Source organism: Rhineura floridana, chromosome 21 (assembly GCF_030035675.1).
Source record: "Rhineura floridana isolate rRhiFlo1 chromosome 21, rRhiFlo1.hap2, whole genome shotgun sequence".
In the NCBI taxonomy this organism is placed as follows: Eukaryota; Metazoa; Chordata; class Lepidosauria; order Squamata; family Rhineuridae; genus Rhineura; species Rhineura floridana.
In genome coordinates this window covers 20,442,302-20,457,688 of record NC_084500.1, presented here as the reverse complement: position 1 = coordinate 20,457,688, position 15,387 = coordinate 20,442,302, and the positions used below count along the sequence as shown (strand labels likewise).

At 53.8% G+C, this 15,387-nt stretch overlaps 1 protein-coding gene across 1 annotated transcript in view; it reads right to left on the bottom strand.

Moving 5' to 3' along the window:
- The window catches only part of LOC133374497 (scavenger receptor class F member 1-like), a 32,118-nt gene extending 18,192 nt beyond the window's left edge, over positions 1-13,926 (bottom strand). The window contains exons 1-8 of the mRNA XM_061605522.1: positions 13,533-13,926; positions 12,089-12,212; positions 8,328-8,449; positions 7,999-8,193; positions 7,033-7,199; positions 5,917-6,039; positions 3,426-3,515; positions 1,688-1,840 (exon numbers count right to left, since the gene is read on the bottom strand). Coding sequence (XP_061461506.1) covers positions 1,688-1,840; positions 3,426-3,515; positions 5,917-6,039; positions 7,033-7,199; positions 7,999-8,193; positions 8,328-8,449; positions 12,089-12,212; positions 13,533-13,829 — 1,271 coding nt within the window. The 5' untranslated portion in view covers positions 13,830-13,926. The remainder of the gene's footprint in view (positions 1-1,687; positions 1,841-3,425; positions 3,516-5,916; positions 6,040-7,032; positions 7,200-7,998; positions 8,194-8,327; positions 8,450-12,088; positions 12,213-13,532) is intronic.
- Positions 13,927-15,387: the final 1,461 nt, after the last annotated feature.

Sequence of the window (15,387 nt, the reverse complement as noted above, 5' to 3'; positions counted from 1 at the left end):
TAGGTGTGTAAAAGGACAGCAGGCCTTAGACATCGGGCTCTTTGTATTGTACCTGTTTATGTGGTTTGGAACCCTATTTAGAATTCAGCTTAGAAACTCATCTTTTTGTTTTTGGAAGTCTCTCGTTTCCAGGAAGGTTTTCTTTGGGTGTCCATAGGCCTTGGCCATTGATCAGAGGGGCAGAAGGTGGGATCCAGAAGAACAGTATAGTTGCGCACACCCCGATCTCTGAGCTGTGTGAGGCTTCCAGGGGTTCTAGTGCTTACCCGGGGTTCAGTCTCCTCGGAATGAAGGTGTCTGGAGTCTGTGGAGTCTTTAGGATATATGGTTTTATTTACACATATATACAACCCAAGCATAAAATGGAAGGGCTCACAGCATGAACACTCAAACAGATCTTGCTTCCCCATTTGATTTATAGGGAAGTTTCCCAAACCCCTCAATCCCATAACATTACGATGGGCTTATTCCCTATGAATGGTTTAATCAGCTCTCAAATCCCAGCCTTTGTTTAAAAAAAGGAAGAGGCCAGATATAGCAATCAATGAATGCCACTAAGTTCCGATTAACTCTCATTGATTAAACTGGCAGCAATCGTCAAACTAAATTGGTTTTATTATATGTAGAAAACCAAAATCGTATCTGGATTTTTCAACTGCTTTATTAATCCCTCAGAAATCTGCCTCCCCTTCCTTTTAAGATTTGTTACAGAAGCCATGCTCTGGGTGGCAAAAGGGCCTTTGGGGGGGGGCACTCCAGTTATGTCATAACCTCACCACACACAGCTAGCACCAACTTCAGTAGCTTTTCAGTGCCAGATTATCAGATCATTGCATTCTCCTGAGCTTTTAATGAATGTGTTGTAACCTCGCTTACATTTTTACTTTTTTACTGCTCCTGCTTTATTGCTTTTCATTTTTAGCATCAATATGAAATGATGTTGAATGTTTCCATGTTAAAAGGTTAACATTTGGACTGTAATGTTTGGTAGGTATCTTGGGAATCTCCTGCAGATAGGGCAGTATAAACATCTTTTATAAAAACAAATCCGTTCCTGAAATATGTGCAAATTCTACAGAGAAAGTGGTGGGTGGTTTTTTGTAATCTGCTTCACCCCGTTCATGGGGACAGAAGATTTGAGACGCAGCTATGAGTCCACCTTCCTGTGTGGTCCTCCGTCAGGTTAATATCCTGATCCGAGTGCGTTCAAAGCAGCATTTCTGTTTTTCACAATTGGGGAGAAAGAGGCTCAAAAACACTGGAAGCAGCCTGTGTGAAATCAGTCCCGGCTGAGGGGAAAGCAGTTTAGTGTCCTCCAAGCTCCGCTAATCAGCCCTCTGGGCACACATCTCCACACAACAGACAGCTTACATTATGCAAGATTAAAGCCAGCCATATTTGCATACTTTTACACAGGGAGAGAATGTCCCGGCCCATCCAAAGACACCACCTCACCTGAGGCTGCACCAACAGACTGCTAGGGACACCTCAGAACTGTGCACCCTGCAGGACTCAGCAGGGTCGAGTGAGGTGGGCCCTCAACACTGCCTGCACGCTCCCCTCTCCAAAACTGTGTCGGCTAATCCAAGCTGGAGCTTTTCCTGCTGGCTGGGCAGGAACCTCGGAGAGCCTTGATGTCCCCACAGGATCAGGGTACAGTTGTGGGTCCAACCAACAGCATCTGGGTCAGGGAAAGTGAGAGGGCCCATCTGAAGGGCTGGAACTGCAGGAAGCTCTCGTCTCCTCCTCCTGCTCCTCAGGGCCCACATCTTGGGGGCCAACTATCTCCCAGGCTTCGGGTGAGCTGCTTTTGCTGCTTCGGCGATACCACAGGCTAAAACTGCAGAGAGAGAGAGAGATGAGTGGACTTTGGCAGAGATCAAGGCCTGCCCCGTGGAAGACTCATGCGCAGAACTCTTGCTTTCCAATGGGGTTTTAGATCTGTCTTTGATTTTACTGCAGCCACACCGGATATTAGATTTTGAGATGGCTACTTTTAGATTGAAACTGCGGGTTTTAATTTTTTTTTATCACTGTACTTTTTATTTTGTGTTTTTATGTTGTGAAACTGCTCCAAGTGCTCATGCAGAAAAACATTATATAAGTAATAAACTGATTTGTTGGCTGTGAGTCTGGAGGCCACATTGCCAACGGTGAGGCCAGGTCCCTCGGCTGGGGCCACACAGGAAGGAGCGCATATCTTAATTTTGTGCAGTGAAAATGTAATAGCCCAACTGCAGCAGGGTCAGGCCAAAGGGCGCCCATCTAGTCCAGCACCTTGTTCTCACAGTGGCCAACCAGGTACCCCCAACAGGAAGCCTGCAAGTTAAGACCTGAGCCCAACAGCAACTCTCCCCACTTGTCATTCAGAGGCATTTACTGCCTTTGGCAGTGGAGGTAAGAACTTAGTTCTCTTTACATGCAGAATCATGATGAACCTGGAGGACGTTTATAGAATATAAATATTGTGTTCGATAGGGAGAATATCCTAGAGCAGCCTTTGTCAACCTTGTGCCCTTCAGACGTTTGGGACTACAACTCCCATCAGCCCCAGCTAGGATGGCTGTATGGTGCTGGGGCTGATGGGATTTGTAGTCCAAAACATCTGGAGGGCACAAGGTTGGCAAAGGCTGTCCCAGAGCCTGTTCTCAGGCAGAAAGAGCTTCTCAGGGAAGTCTCAGCCCTGGCCCCAAACAACAACCCTCAGATTTCCTGAAGGGAAGCCATGACTGTTTGGAACCCTGCTTAGCCAGGAAGCTCACTTGGTGACCTTGGGCCAGTCACCAACTTCAACCTAACCTGCCTCACAGGGTTCTTGTGGTGGTAAAATTGGGGGGGGGTAAGCCATGTGCATAATCTCTTGAGCTGCTTGGAGGAAAGGTGAGATATAAATGCCACAATAAATAATAATTTTAAAAAGAGATATAAAACTGCTAAGGTTGTTTGTAATTGTGCCATCTCTGGGAACTCAGAACTGCCTTCGCCGTCTGGACGTTTTGGCCAACAACTCCTAGCTAGCACAGTCATCTGGTGCTGGGGCTGATGGGAATTGGGAGTCCAAAATATCTGGAGGGTATCAGGTTATGGAAAGCTGACTGAAAAGCGTGCCAAGGGTTTGCTAATTCAAAAGAACTATTTGTGGGCAACACCCAGCCAAGATACCTTTGGCTCCAGCCTGCTTCCCAGCAGGCAGTTAAACTGGAGGCTGCCTTCAAATTAAACCAGTTTAATTCTGAATTTAAGATAAGTGTCTGCTGCACAGCAGCTTGCTGTGCTGGCCTGGACTGGATGGAGTCAGTTCTCTCTCTGTCTGCACGTGTTAACGTAACCTGTCCTTCTGCAAGGGATATTCTTCCAAGACAGGCTGCCCTCCTGTTCGCTCCAGCCAAAACAACCATCCCCTCTTCCAACAGGCACTGACTTACAGGCTCTTGATTTTAGACTCAGGAAGGCGGCCGTCAAGGCAGTCAGAGCCAGCAGGGGAAGTCAGCCACACGCCTTCCTCCTCTTCATCACTGGAACAGACAGGGCCAAAGAGGAAGAGAAGGTCAGAGGCCCCCGGGGCAGCCCCGCTCACTCAGGCACATGCAGGCCTAAAGTGGGGGGGGGGCGGGGGGGTGATTCCCATCCCCAGGAACTGAATGTAGAGAGGGCTGTTTCCATTTGCAGTGTGTGGTGGGGTAAGGACCAAGGCTCCTTGCCTTGGCAAAATGTGGACTCTGAAGGTGGTTTCCAACTAAGTTCTATTCAGAGTAGACCCACAGAAATCCATGGCCAGAGATTATGGGAGTTGTAGTTCAGCAACATGGGGAGGGCCAAAGATTCCCAGCACCTCTGATGCATGGTGTGGATGTGACCAGAGAGTGAGCAGTGAGTCAGCAGGGCCCGGAGAGCCACTGCCGGTCAGCGTAGACTCAGCTGTGTCAATGGCTTGAGTCTCTATAAGGCAGGTTACCATGGTCCTATGATGACGTTGGGACTACAACTCCCATCATGCCCAGCCAGGTTAGACAATGGTCAGGGATGATGGAAGTTGTAGTCCAAAAAAAGAAGAAAAAACCTGGGGACCCAAAGTTGAAGGCCACTGCACTAAACAGGCCACTGGTCGATCACTAGCCCAATGTTGTCTCCCTAACAGGCAGTGTCTCCTCAGGGCCTCAGGTGAAAAAAAGGGCTTTCCCCACCCCGTCTACCACGTGATCCTTCTTTAACTGGAGATGGAATTGAACCCGGGGCCACGCCCCTTCCCAGCCAAGGCAACATGTTGTGGAGATGTGGCTCGCCTGTGGTCCTCCAGGTGACGTTGGGACTTCAGCTCTCATCGTGCCCGACTGCTGGCCACTGGGAGTTGGAGTCCAGCTCTGGGGGTAGCGCAAGGCGGTCTCCATGATCTTAGGCAAGCCACATTCAGCACAGCAGCCTGGGATGGTCTAGGGATGCACCAGTCACAGACTGACGGTTTCTCCCCATCGGAGATGGTAGGGACGTTACAAGGAGCTACCTCATGCCCAGTCAGTCCACTGGTCCAAGCAGCTCAGTATTGTCTGCACTGACTGGCAGCGACTCTCTGGGGTTTCAGGCATCTTACCATCCTGGAGATGCAGGGACTGAGCCAGGGACTTGAGCGGAGGCCCTTCCAAAGGTTTAACAGCAGCTCCAACATCAGAGAGAGAGAGAAAGGGTGTTGGGGTGCGCATGTGTGAGAGTCAAGACGTCAGATTCACTGACTGAGAGAAGCCTTTTTGGACCGAGAAATTCCAGGATGCTTTTCAAGAGTGTGGAGATATTGGGGGGGGGGGAAGGAGAGAGAGGCTTGCTTAAGGGGAGGCCACGAGTTTCCTATTTCCTGCTCTGTGTGTGGTGGGAAATGGGGGGGGAGGATTCATTCATGTGCCTTGAAGCCAGATCAGTTATTCACTTAATGAACTGCGTGTGCTAACATCTTCCCGCTTTTCTGCAGCCATGACAGCTGTGAGATTATTATGTGCCGTCATGTGGGCCCTATCGGTAGTCCCCCTGCCCTGAGACACGTGGGGGGAGACATGGCATTCTCTGTGGCAGCCCCCTGAGCGGTGGCATTCCCTCCCTGCAGGCACACTTCATTAAAACTCCCACTGGCTAGGAGGCAGACTGCCACCAAACAGGGAGGCCTTTAGCTGCCTTATACCATGGCCCATTTAGCTCAGTACTGTCAACACTGGCCAGCAGCAGCTCTCCAGGGTCGCAGGCAGGGATCATATTTCCCGCCCTGCCTGGAGACCTCTCACATGCAAGGCTGGTGCTCTGCCACTGAGGCACCCCCTGCCCAAGAAGATGCTGCTGAGCCACTCCAGACGTCCTACCCTTCCGAGAAGGCAGCAGTCAGCTGACCTGGGGTGGGGAACAGAACAGTCTTTCCTTTATTCAGCAGAAGGCAGAAGCCACATCGCAAAACAACTGAGGGGGGCATGGCTTTCAACCATCTATTCCAAAGCTTTATTGGACACACATCTAAAAAGTTGTTAAAATATGCCGTCCACAGCAAATGTATTCCAGTGACATGGGGGGAGGATCAGCACCAGACACTAATTAATTAGCTTGTTTGCAAGGAGGCAAAGTGAAGCCCCCCAACCCCGCAAATGTGGATGACCTCCTTCCACACCCCACACACCACCCTCACTGCCTGGAGGAGCCCTCCTTTGCCCTCACATGCCCCATTTGCCACCGGGCTCTTTCTACCAGAGCAAAGAGCAGCCACCAGCTCAGCAAGGCAGCCTCAGTCTCCCAACATCAGCTACAGCCGGGCATGTCCCACTGATGCTGGGACCCTCCTTGGCCAATGGCTCCCCCTGCCAGAAGGTCAAGGACAGCCAGATCCACGCCAGCCCTGCAGGCATCCCCAGAGAGCAGCAGCAGCAGCAGCGCAAGGAGACTCACCTGCTCATTGGCTCCTCCGCCGTGCCCAGCATCTTGGCCCAGATCTTCTTGCGCTGCTTCTTGATGGTGGATTTCACGGCTTCCAGGAGGAGGCTGGGGATCCGCTCGTCGCTGAGCAGTTCCCTGGAGGTAGGAGAGATGTAGGAGAGAGCCTTGGAGGGCAGGGGATCTACGTCTACCACCAAAGAGAGGCGGGGGTGCGTGCCCCCTTCGCATCGCAATGCAAAGCATCACCAGGTCTCCGTGATCAGGCTAGGCTAGCGCTAGGGAAGACGGTGGTTGAATGGTGTGAGATTCAGGACAGGGAAAGGAAGGTATTAATCACACCGCACCTAGTAAGACTGCAGACTCCCACAAGAGGCAGTGATGGCCCCCAACTTGGATGACTTTGAAAGGGGGTCAGACAATGACTACACTCCACTGTTGGAGGCAGTGTACCTCAGTGTATCAGTGGCTGTGAATCGCAAGTAGGGAGAATGCTCTCGCACCCAAGTTCTGCTTCCCACACTGGGCATCTGGTTCACCAAGTGAGAACACAACCATGGGCTAGATGCCATGTTCCTAACTGCTGTGGCCCTCTGACCCAGATGTTGGACTCTCAGCAACTCTCAGCATGGCCAGCGGTCTGGGCTGATGGGCATTAAGAAGGGCTCGGCTGCACCTGGATCAGGCCAAAAGGGGCCCATCCTGTCCTCAGGGTGGCCAGCCAGATGCCCCAAAGGGAAGCCCCAAGCAGGACCTGAGACCAACAGCAGCGCGCTTCCCATTTGGGATTCCTCCCAGCACCTGCTGTTCATAGGAGAGTTGGAAGGGGCCCTTAAGGCCATGGAGTCCAGCCCCCTGCCCAATGCAAGAATCCAGCTTAAAGCATTCCCGACAGATGTACTAGAACATAGCCTCGTCCTCTTCCATGAATTTGTCTAAAGCTGTCCAGGTTGGTGGCCATGAGTTGTAGTGCAAGGGCCACAGCTTCCCCATCTCGACCTTTCAGGAGCGCAGTTCTTGGATAAAACTGCCCAGCCTCTGCCCAGATATTTTGGCCCCGGAGACCAGAAGTCCAACAGCAACTGGCCGGGAGGACCACCCAGCTGCCCCCCTCCCCACCCCCAAACTGACCGCTGGTAATAGGCCAACTCCTCTTGCACCAAGAACAGGCTGGTCTTGAGCTCGTTGCGCTCCTGTAGGACCTGCTGCAACTCTTCCTTGGAGAAGGAGCTGTCCCGCTGGCCCCTGCCAGGAAGCCCCTCCCCAGGTGGTGCCGCTGCTGCAGTCACCTCTTCGTCCTGGGAGGAGGCGGGGAGAGGTCAGATCCCGTCCCGCTAGGCCAGCTTCAGAGTGGCCCTTGCAGAACAACACGCTTTCTGATGCCCCAGACCCCACCAGGAGGTCTGCATACCACAGCCTTCATGAACCTCGTACCCCCCAGATGTTTCGGACTATCGTTCCCATCAGCCCCAGCCAGCCAGCACGGCCGTGGGAACTATAGTTCAAAACATCTGGAGGGCACCAGGATGGTGAAGGCTGGCATAGGGCAAGACAAGAGAATCACACAAGTGTCTGTGCGTTTGACAGGAGAAGGGAGACTCTGCGGAGGCCCTGAAAGCTGCTCCCACCTTTCCCTCAAGACCCGCCAGGCATTCGAGAGTTCACCAGGCAGTGCCCGTTACAGTTTCAAGCAGGTCTTTGTTGCGCAGAAGGAGCTAGGATCTTACTGCCTGCGAGGTAAAGAGAGTTTCATGATGCCAAGCCCCAGAGTCCCAGGTGAGGGACGTGAAGACAGCAAAGCCAGGTCATGACAAAGCGGCACTGCATATTCAATACCGAAAAGCAGCTGCAAAGGCTCCTCAGATCTTGGGGGACGGCTGTGGCTCCTGCTCTGCATGCAGAAGGTTGCGGGGTCAATCCCTGACAGCATCCCCAGCTGGAAACGTCCCCTGCCAAATCCCTGCACAGCCGCTACCACATTCGGTGGCAAGAGACTGACTTACTCTGAGGCAGCTCCCTATGACTCTCGGTGGCCATGCCCTGGTATGAAAGTGAGGCGGGGGTACTTCTGGGTGAAGCTCTTGCTCTCTCTCTCACCGTGGTGCTAGTCCTCAAGGGCTTTGCTGCCGCCCCAGCCTTGCTCAGCCTCTCTGCTTCCTGGCGAGTCTCCAGTAGTGCATTCTCCAGGTCTCCCTTCTTCTCCAGGGCACTCCTGAGCTGTGCCTGCACGACGGCCAACTTATGGCGGAGCTCCTCATTCATGGACATGAAGCGGTTGAGCTGCTCTTGCAGCTGAGAAGACAGACACACGCTGAAGCGGTGCAGGGGAGGGAACGTGGCTGCCCCTACACCACAGGAGCGGTGCCAAGCCACCTGTGGGGGACCTCCAGGGCAACATCTCTGCCAGCCCACCCCCCAGCCCTTACCGCCTCAGTGTCCCGGGCCTTGCAGAGGATCTCGTGGGCCTGGGCACGCAGCTTGTCCCGCTGCCTGTCCACCACCTCCTTGAGGCGCAACATCACGTCCCTCTCTTTGCGCAAGGCGCTGTCTGAGGACAGAGGAGGGAACTGAGTAGCAGCCTCTGGATGGCAAATTGCGGCACACAAACCACTACCAGCAGCAGCAGCAGCCCTGATGGGCTCCCTGGTTGGCTTTGCCAATCCCAAACACCTTTCCTGCCAGCACTGGACAGTCAGGCAAAAACACTCAAGGATGGTGTGAAGCACGGCCGGGGGTGCAGCCTGTGGGCAAGTCCCAAGCCACACAGGGAGGCTCAGAGGGCCACATTTGGACCCCTGGCATGAGGTTTCCCACCCCTGCATCAGAGCTACAGCACGGAGTTGATTAATCAGTTTTCTTAACTGATTTTAAATGTTTCGTGTCGATTAGAAGAAGCCCCCTCCAGTGAAGCCGAAGTAGTCTATTTTTAGCACTTGCACAGCCTGCCTGTGGTAGGTGTCCTCCGAGAAGAGGGTGCACCTCCTCTCTCTCACGCGAGGGAGTCCTCTAAGATGCCTGCCTGCAACAAAATGCACTAGCAAAATTTAAAGCATTAAGGGGACGGGGCCCTTGCAGTTCTCCAGATGTTGCTGGACTCAAAAACCCGCCACAGTCCCAGCAGCTGACACAGCCAATAATCTGGGGTGATGGGAGCGACAAGTAGAGATGTGAAGGTCTGGGGGGGTGAAAAAATTGGGGAGGGGCATGGTTTCCCCCCTATTTTTTCTGGGCCTTCGCCTCTCTAATAGCCCAGCAACATCTGGAAGGCCACCGATTCCCCACCCCCATCTAAAGACAAAGGGCGCTTTCTTCCTCCAGAGCTACAGGGGCAGTCACACGCAAGTCCATGCAAACGGTATTATTTGAGGGATTAAATCTCACGATTCATGAATTAAATTTTGAAACTAGAGCTACAGCACTAGAGACAGGAATTAGGCCCACACACACGCACCGCTGCTGAGAGTTACGTTTTAGTTAGTTCTGGTGTTTTAACACTGTTTGCTTTTGTTTTTTTACTGCATTATTTTTTAAACTTGTGAATGTAGTTAAGCTGGAGGCCCTCGCTTGGGAAGCAAAACATTTTATGACGTTGGGTAAAATTGGGTGTTTGGGCACAAGACGGTAAGTGGAGGATGCTGCCTTAATAGTTTGTGGCAAAGTTTGAAGAAGTACTTTCCTTTTGTTGGAGAAAATGGCTGATTACACTTTATAACACAGGGAGCTGCCGTTACCAAGTCAGACCATTGGTCCATCTGGTCCAGTACTGTCTGCACTGACTGGCAGTGGCTCTCCAGGGTTTCACAGCAGGGATGTTCCCAGTCCTCAGGGAGATGCCACTGGGGAGTGAACTTGGAACCTTCTGCTTGCAACGCAGGTATGCTATCACTGAGCCATAGCTCTTTCCCTGAAAATAAACTAAGATTCTAGTCCTCATGATTTTGGATAAAGGGCTGGTTTAAATAGGGACATAGAAAACTGCCATACCAAGTTAGACTCCTGGTCCATCTAGCTCAGTATTGTCTACACTGGGGAGGGAGAGACCGGGGGGGGCTCCAATTCCCAACAGCCCCAGCAACCAGCATGACCAATAGTCAGGGATGATGGCAATTGGAGTCCAGCAGCATCTGGAGGGTCACGGGTTCCCCATCCCTGATCTACACTGACCAGCAGCAGCTCTCTAGGGTCTTGGCGAGGGGAAATTCTCAGTCTGACCCTGAGATGCTGGGGCCTGAACTTGGGATCTTCTACATGCAAGGCAGGTGTCCCGCCACTGAGCTACAGCCCTTCCCCTTGAGAGCTGGCGTTCTCGAGTGCTGTAAAGGAGGATCCCTCCCCACGGCCCAGCTGAGGATGGTGTGATCGAGGTGCCTGCATGCAACGAGAAGGCCAGAGCCAGGGAGTGCCAAGCGTGAGCTTGGTAAGCGGACAGCGCTGGAGGTGCCTGGCATAGCGCTCCCCAGAGATGTGATATGGGGCATTGGATCTGGCTGTAAGTTGGAGCCTCCCCCTATACGTAACCTGTACTGTTTGTAAACACATTCAGATATTACACCACACCCTAAGCCTTCAGTGACCTCCTTCCAAAGGAAGGCTGGATAAACACTGCACCCGTGAAACTCATTGCAGCTCATAGAAGTAGGAATTGGAACTGGACTGCCTTCAAGTCGATCCCGACTTATGGCGACCCTATGAATAGGGTTTTCATGGTAAGCCTTCCTCTGGGGCTGAGAAGGAGTGTCACCCAGGGAGCTTTGTGGCTGTGGAGGGATTCGAACCCTGGTCTCCCAGGTCGTAGTCCAGCACCTTAACCACTGCACTACACTGGCTCTCTCAAGGAAGTAGAGTTAGCATTAATTATACATTATTTTAAAAATGCACCCTCCCTGCTCAAGACGCACAGCCCAAGAGGCTTTGTGGCTGTTCAAAACACATAGTGCAGCCAAGGCAACGCCTTGTCATGGACCAGCCAATTTTCAAAAGGTTTTATTTTTTTAAGCAAGGCAAGAGGAGAGAGAGAGCGAAAGTGAGAGAGAGAGAGAGAGAGAGAGAAGCCAGTGAACTAGAAAACAGAAGCACCGCTGGCCTGGTTTTGGTTCCAGTTTATGCTTCCTGCAAGGACTCCTGCGCTCACACTGTGTAAACAGAGAGAACATTCAGCATCTCAGCCAGGGCTGGGGAGCACTTTTCAGCTCAAGGGCCACATCCCCTTGTGCACAACCTTCCAAGGGAGAGCTGGATTCCTGCAGTGAGCAAGGGGCTGGACTCGATGGCCTCATAGGCCCCGTCCAACTCTACTACTCTATGAGAGAGGCAGAGAGCACGCACATACCAGGGGTGGGCAGAGCCAGAGGCAAAAGTGGGCAGGGCCACCGATGCAGCTCTTAACCTTGTTAAGGAGGCTACACAAAAGGTAGAGACATTGTCCATCCGCTCCAGCTATCACAGGTTGAGGAAAAGCTCTGGCAGACGGCATGGAACAGACAGGTGAGGGAAGTGGCCTGAAGAGACTCCCCAGGGCCACAGAGAATGGCCGGGGGAGGCTGCATTTGGCCCCTGAGCCTGAGGTTTCCTTCTCCTACTCTGAAACCTTAAGAAATTGCTTAAAAACAGCTGGAGCACACAACGCAGACATCGTCATCCTGTCACTCGGCAGCAACGTCACAGGTGCTGCCCAATAACCACCGACAACATTTGGACAATTGCATCCCACACAGCCAAAGAAAGAAAGAAAATCTCATCGGAGATGCTGCTGAACCCAGAGGAAACTTCGCCTCTCCCTGTCACAGAGAAGCTCAGTATTCAGGAACAGTCTATGATTCTTCTCCAACCCGTCAATGTGGCCTGCACAATTCTTTGCAGTCAGCACGCCCTGCACGCTATCCCCTGGCAAAGTCCAGCTCCTCATTCCCAGTTTCCTCCCCAGGCGGGCATGCCAGAGATACACAAAGGAGGGGAGGGCAAAAGAGAAACCAAACAAACAGCAGTAGGGAGTAAAAAGGAGCGCTTGGCAGTGTCACAGCAGCTCTAAATGCCTTGCGGTTTGCATTTATACCATCATGAGGTGCAGGAGTTTCTGCCCCACCCTGGGAAATTCCCCAAGGCCAGGCACAGCAACCCCACAGGTCAGTCCAAATAGACACGGCACCTGAGTGCTGACGGCCCATCCCGTCCCTCCCAAGCCTCTCACCTTCCTGGGACTGGCTGCCTGCCAACTGGGCCAAGAGCCGCTGGTTCTCCTCTTCGGCCTGGGCCAGGCCACTCTGTAGGAGGCGCTCTCTCTGCCGGGCCTCAGCAAGCTGCAGCTCCAGAGCCTGTGAGGAGGAAGGGAAACAGGAGGTTGGACCAAGCAGGGCTCGTGTGTGTGTACATGGATGGCAAGCTGTCCGCGGGCCCTTTCCTCCTGGTGACTCACAGCAGTTCAGCTTAGGGGCTGTCTTAGGACAGGCTGGTGCCCTCTGATGGTCTGGACTACAACTCCCATCAGCCCCAGCTAGCAATGAGCACATCAGGTTGGCAATGCCTTTTTAGGACGTCTCTCGGCAGCCCAGCCGGGCAAAGGGTGTAAGAACATAAGAGGCCAGGCCTATTTAGACCAACACTGTTCTCAGCGGCCACCTGAATGCCCCAATGGGACTCCCGTAAGAAGGACCTGAGCGCAACAGCAACTCGCCCACTAGAGACTCCCTAGCACTGGCATTCAGAGGGGCAGACGGCCTCCAACAGCGAACACAGCCATCTGGCTAGTAGCCACTGATGGCCTCCTCCTCCTCCATGAATTTGCCTATTCCTCTTTGCAGCCATCCACGTAGGTGGGTGTCACTGCCTCTCGTGGGAGCAAATTCCGTAGCTTAGCTGTGTGTTGCGTGAAGAAGTGCTTTAGTTTGATAACCCCGAATCTTAATTTTACTATTATGTGAGCTCAGGAGGAAACCTTTTCTCTGTCCACTTTCTTAGGCCGTGTGTAATTTTATACACCTCTGTCATGTTGCCTCCGACTCACCTTTTCTCTAAACTTAAGAAGCCCCAAAGGCTGAAATCTTTCCTCGCAGGGGAGTCACTCCAACCCCTTGACCATTTTGTTTGTCCCTTTTGGAATTTCTCCAGTGCTACAATATCCTTTCTGAGGGGAGGCTGCTGAAAACAGGCCTGCCCTGCCTAGCAAACCTTCCCCACCCCTCCACATCTCCCCATTTCTGAAATTCTACCCAGGGACACAAACGCAGCCATGAGCTTCCAGGGATTTAAACTGGGCTCACCTACAGCACAAAATCGATCAGTCTGAAAGGCCCATACACACTGGGAGTTTTGGGGGAGCGGGTAAGGGACCAGGACTGCACCTGTTGAACTGATCTGTTAAGAAGGGACCAGAGGCTCCCGATGAGCACCCAAAGCTGCCTTTCTACCGAGCCAGCTCGACGGTCCCTCTAGCGAGGTACTGTGTAACGAAGATTTATTAGTCTCTATAAATTCCGATGGGATTCAACCCACCAAGCTAAGCTACGCTCCCCCCCCCCTTCATTTGGATGTGGCCGGGATTCAACCTAGGAATCTATGCTAACAGGGCGTGCGGAGAGCTCTTCTCCAGTTCCGAGCAAGCCAGCGGCAGCCTCGAGCTCGACCTCCCCGCGCACCTGAACAAAGTCTCGCGTCGGGCCCGGAAAGGGCTCCCCCGCAGAGGGCCCCTCCTGCAGCTGCCCGGCGCGGCACAGCCCCTCGGCCGGATCCGGCCCGCCGACGCCTCCCTCTCCGGCCGCGGCGAGGGCTTCGAGCAGCTCGAGGAGACGCACCACCTCCGGCACCAGCCCGGCCACGGCACTCGGCCCGAAGAGGCCCGACAGCCGCTGCAGCTCCGAGCCCAGCGCCCCCGCCAGCCGGTACACCTGCTCCGAGGTCGGCAGAGGCGCCCTCCGCTCCGGCGGGGCGTCCATGGCGCCTCCGCGCGACGCCACAAGAGTCGAGGTCGCCGCGCGCCCTTCCTCGGCCCGGGCGCCTGTGAAGGGCGCCTGCGCTCGCCTCGCGGGCACCTGCGGCCAAGCGGGGAGGCGCCCTGCCGCTCCGCCTCCTGCCGCCGCTCCGCCGAAGGCTTGGCTACGCCGGCGGGGAGGTCGGCGAGCGCAGCGGCAGCAGCGGGCTTCGCTTGCGCCGCGCAGAGCCTAAAACGCTGCCGTCTCCCTGCGGACTCCAGGCTATTGTGAGGGCGCAGGACGACAGCAGCGGTGGCGTCGCTAAGTCCGCGCCGGCCCAGCTGGGGATTTCGGGACTCTTCACTGGGCGGGGAAGGGGGCGGGAGGGAGCTCCCCTCGGGTGCCACGAAAGGGCAGCATTTTTGCACCCAGGGAAAGGCGCTGGGGGCTTTTCTGCCTCAGCTGGTGCCAGAAGAACTTTAGCAGTTTGGGTATTAAGTGCGCCTTGAAATGCTAGGGAGGGACTGCCCTCTTGGGAGAACCCTCTAGTTCGTTTTTATTACATTTGTGCCCCACTTTTCCTTCAAGGAGCTCAATGCTCTGTGTCCCGTTCCCCCATTTTATCTTTACAGCAACCCTGTGGAGTAGGTGAGGCTGGGAGGCGATGGCTGGCCTAGTTACCCACTGAGCTTCATGGCGCAGAAGATCCTGCTGAGCCCCTTTTAACTACCTGCACCCCACTGCATGGCATAGCAAGCCTGCCTGGTAAACTGGCATCCATTAAGGAGAGGAGGCAAAGAGCCCACAGGCTGGCACCCAGGCCCACAAGCTGCACAGTGGCCAATGGAGTGCCCCAAAGGAAGCCAGCAAGCAGGCCACGAGCACAACAGCAGTGCTTGCGATTCCCATAATTGGTGGCACATCTGTTCCCTAAGGGGCTTGGCCTGCAGGCGAGTGACGGACCAGAGCAAGTGAGCCTTACCCTGTGCCAGCGCCTTTTGGAATTGCATACAACTGCTTTATGGCAGAGACAGCCTCTTTTGCCCACCAAACCCAGCACTACCTGCTCTGGCTGGCAGCAGCTCTCCAGATAAGAGTCTTCCCCACCACCAGCTACCCCAGAGCCTTTTAATTGGGAATGCTGTCAGGAGTCGGACCAGGGACCTTTTGCATGTAGAGCACAGCCTCCACCACTGAGCCGGGGTGGCCCCTCCATGCAGGAGAAGAGGAAGCTGCCTTCTATACCGAGTCAGACCACTGGTCCATCGAGTTCAGGGTTGTCCACACTGACTGGCAGCAATGGCTCTCGGGGGTTTCAGGCAGGGGGTCCTCCCCAACCCTACCTGGAGATGCCAGCTGGAGATTGAGAACCTGCATACAAAGCATATCACGCCAGCAACAAAGGCACAAAGCCGAAGGTTTCCACAGCTCTTGAGAATAAAGTCAGAGGGCAAAATTAATGCCTGTGCGAACTTCTGCGCAAAGAAATTTAATCTGGTGCGCCTCTCTTATAACCCAACATCCTGCTGTTTCTGGAGAGAACTCCACCTGCTGGATATTCATTTTAAAGACCACCCAAGTC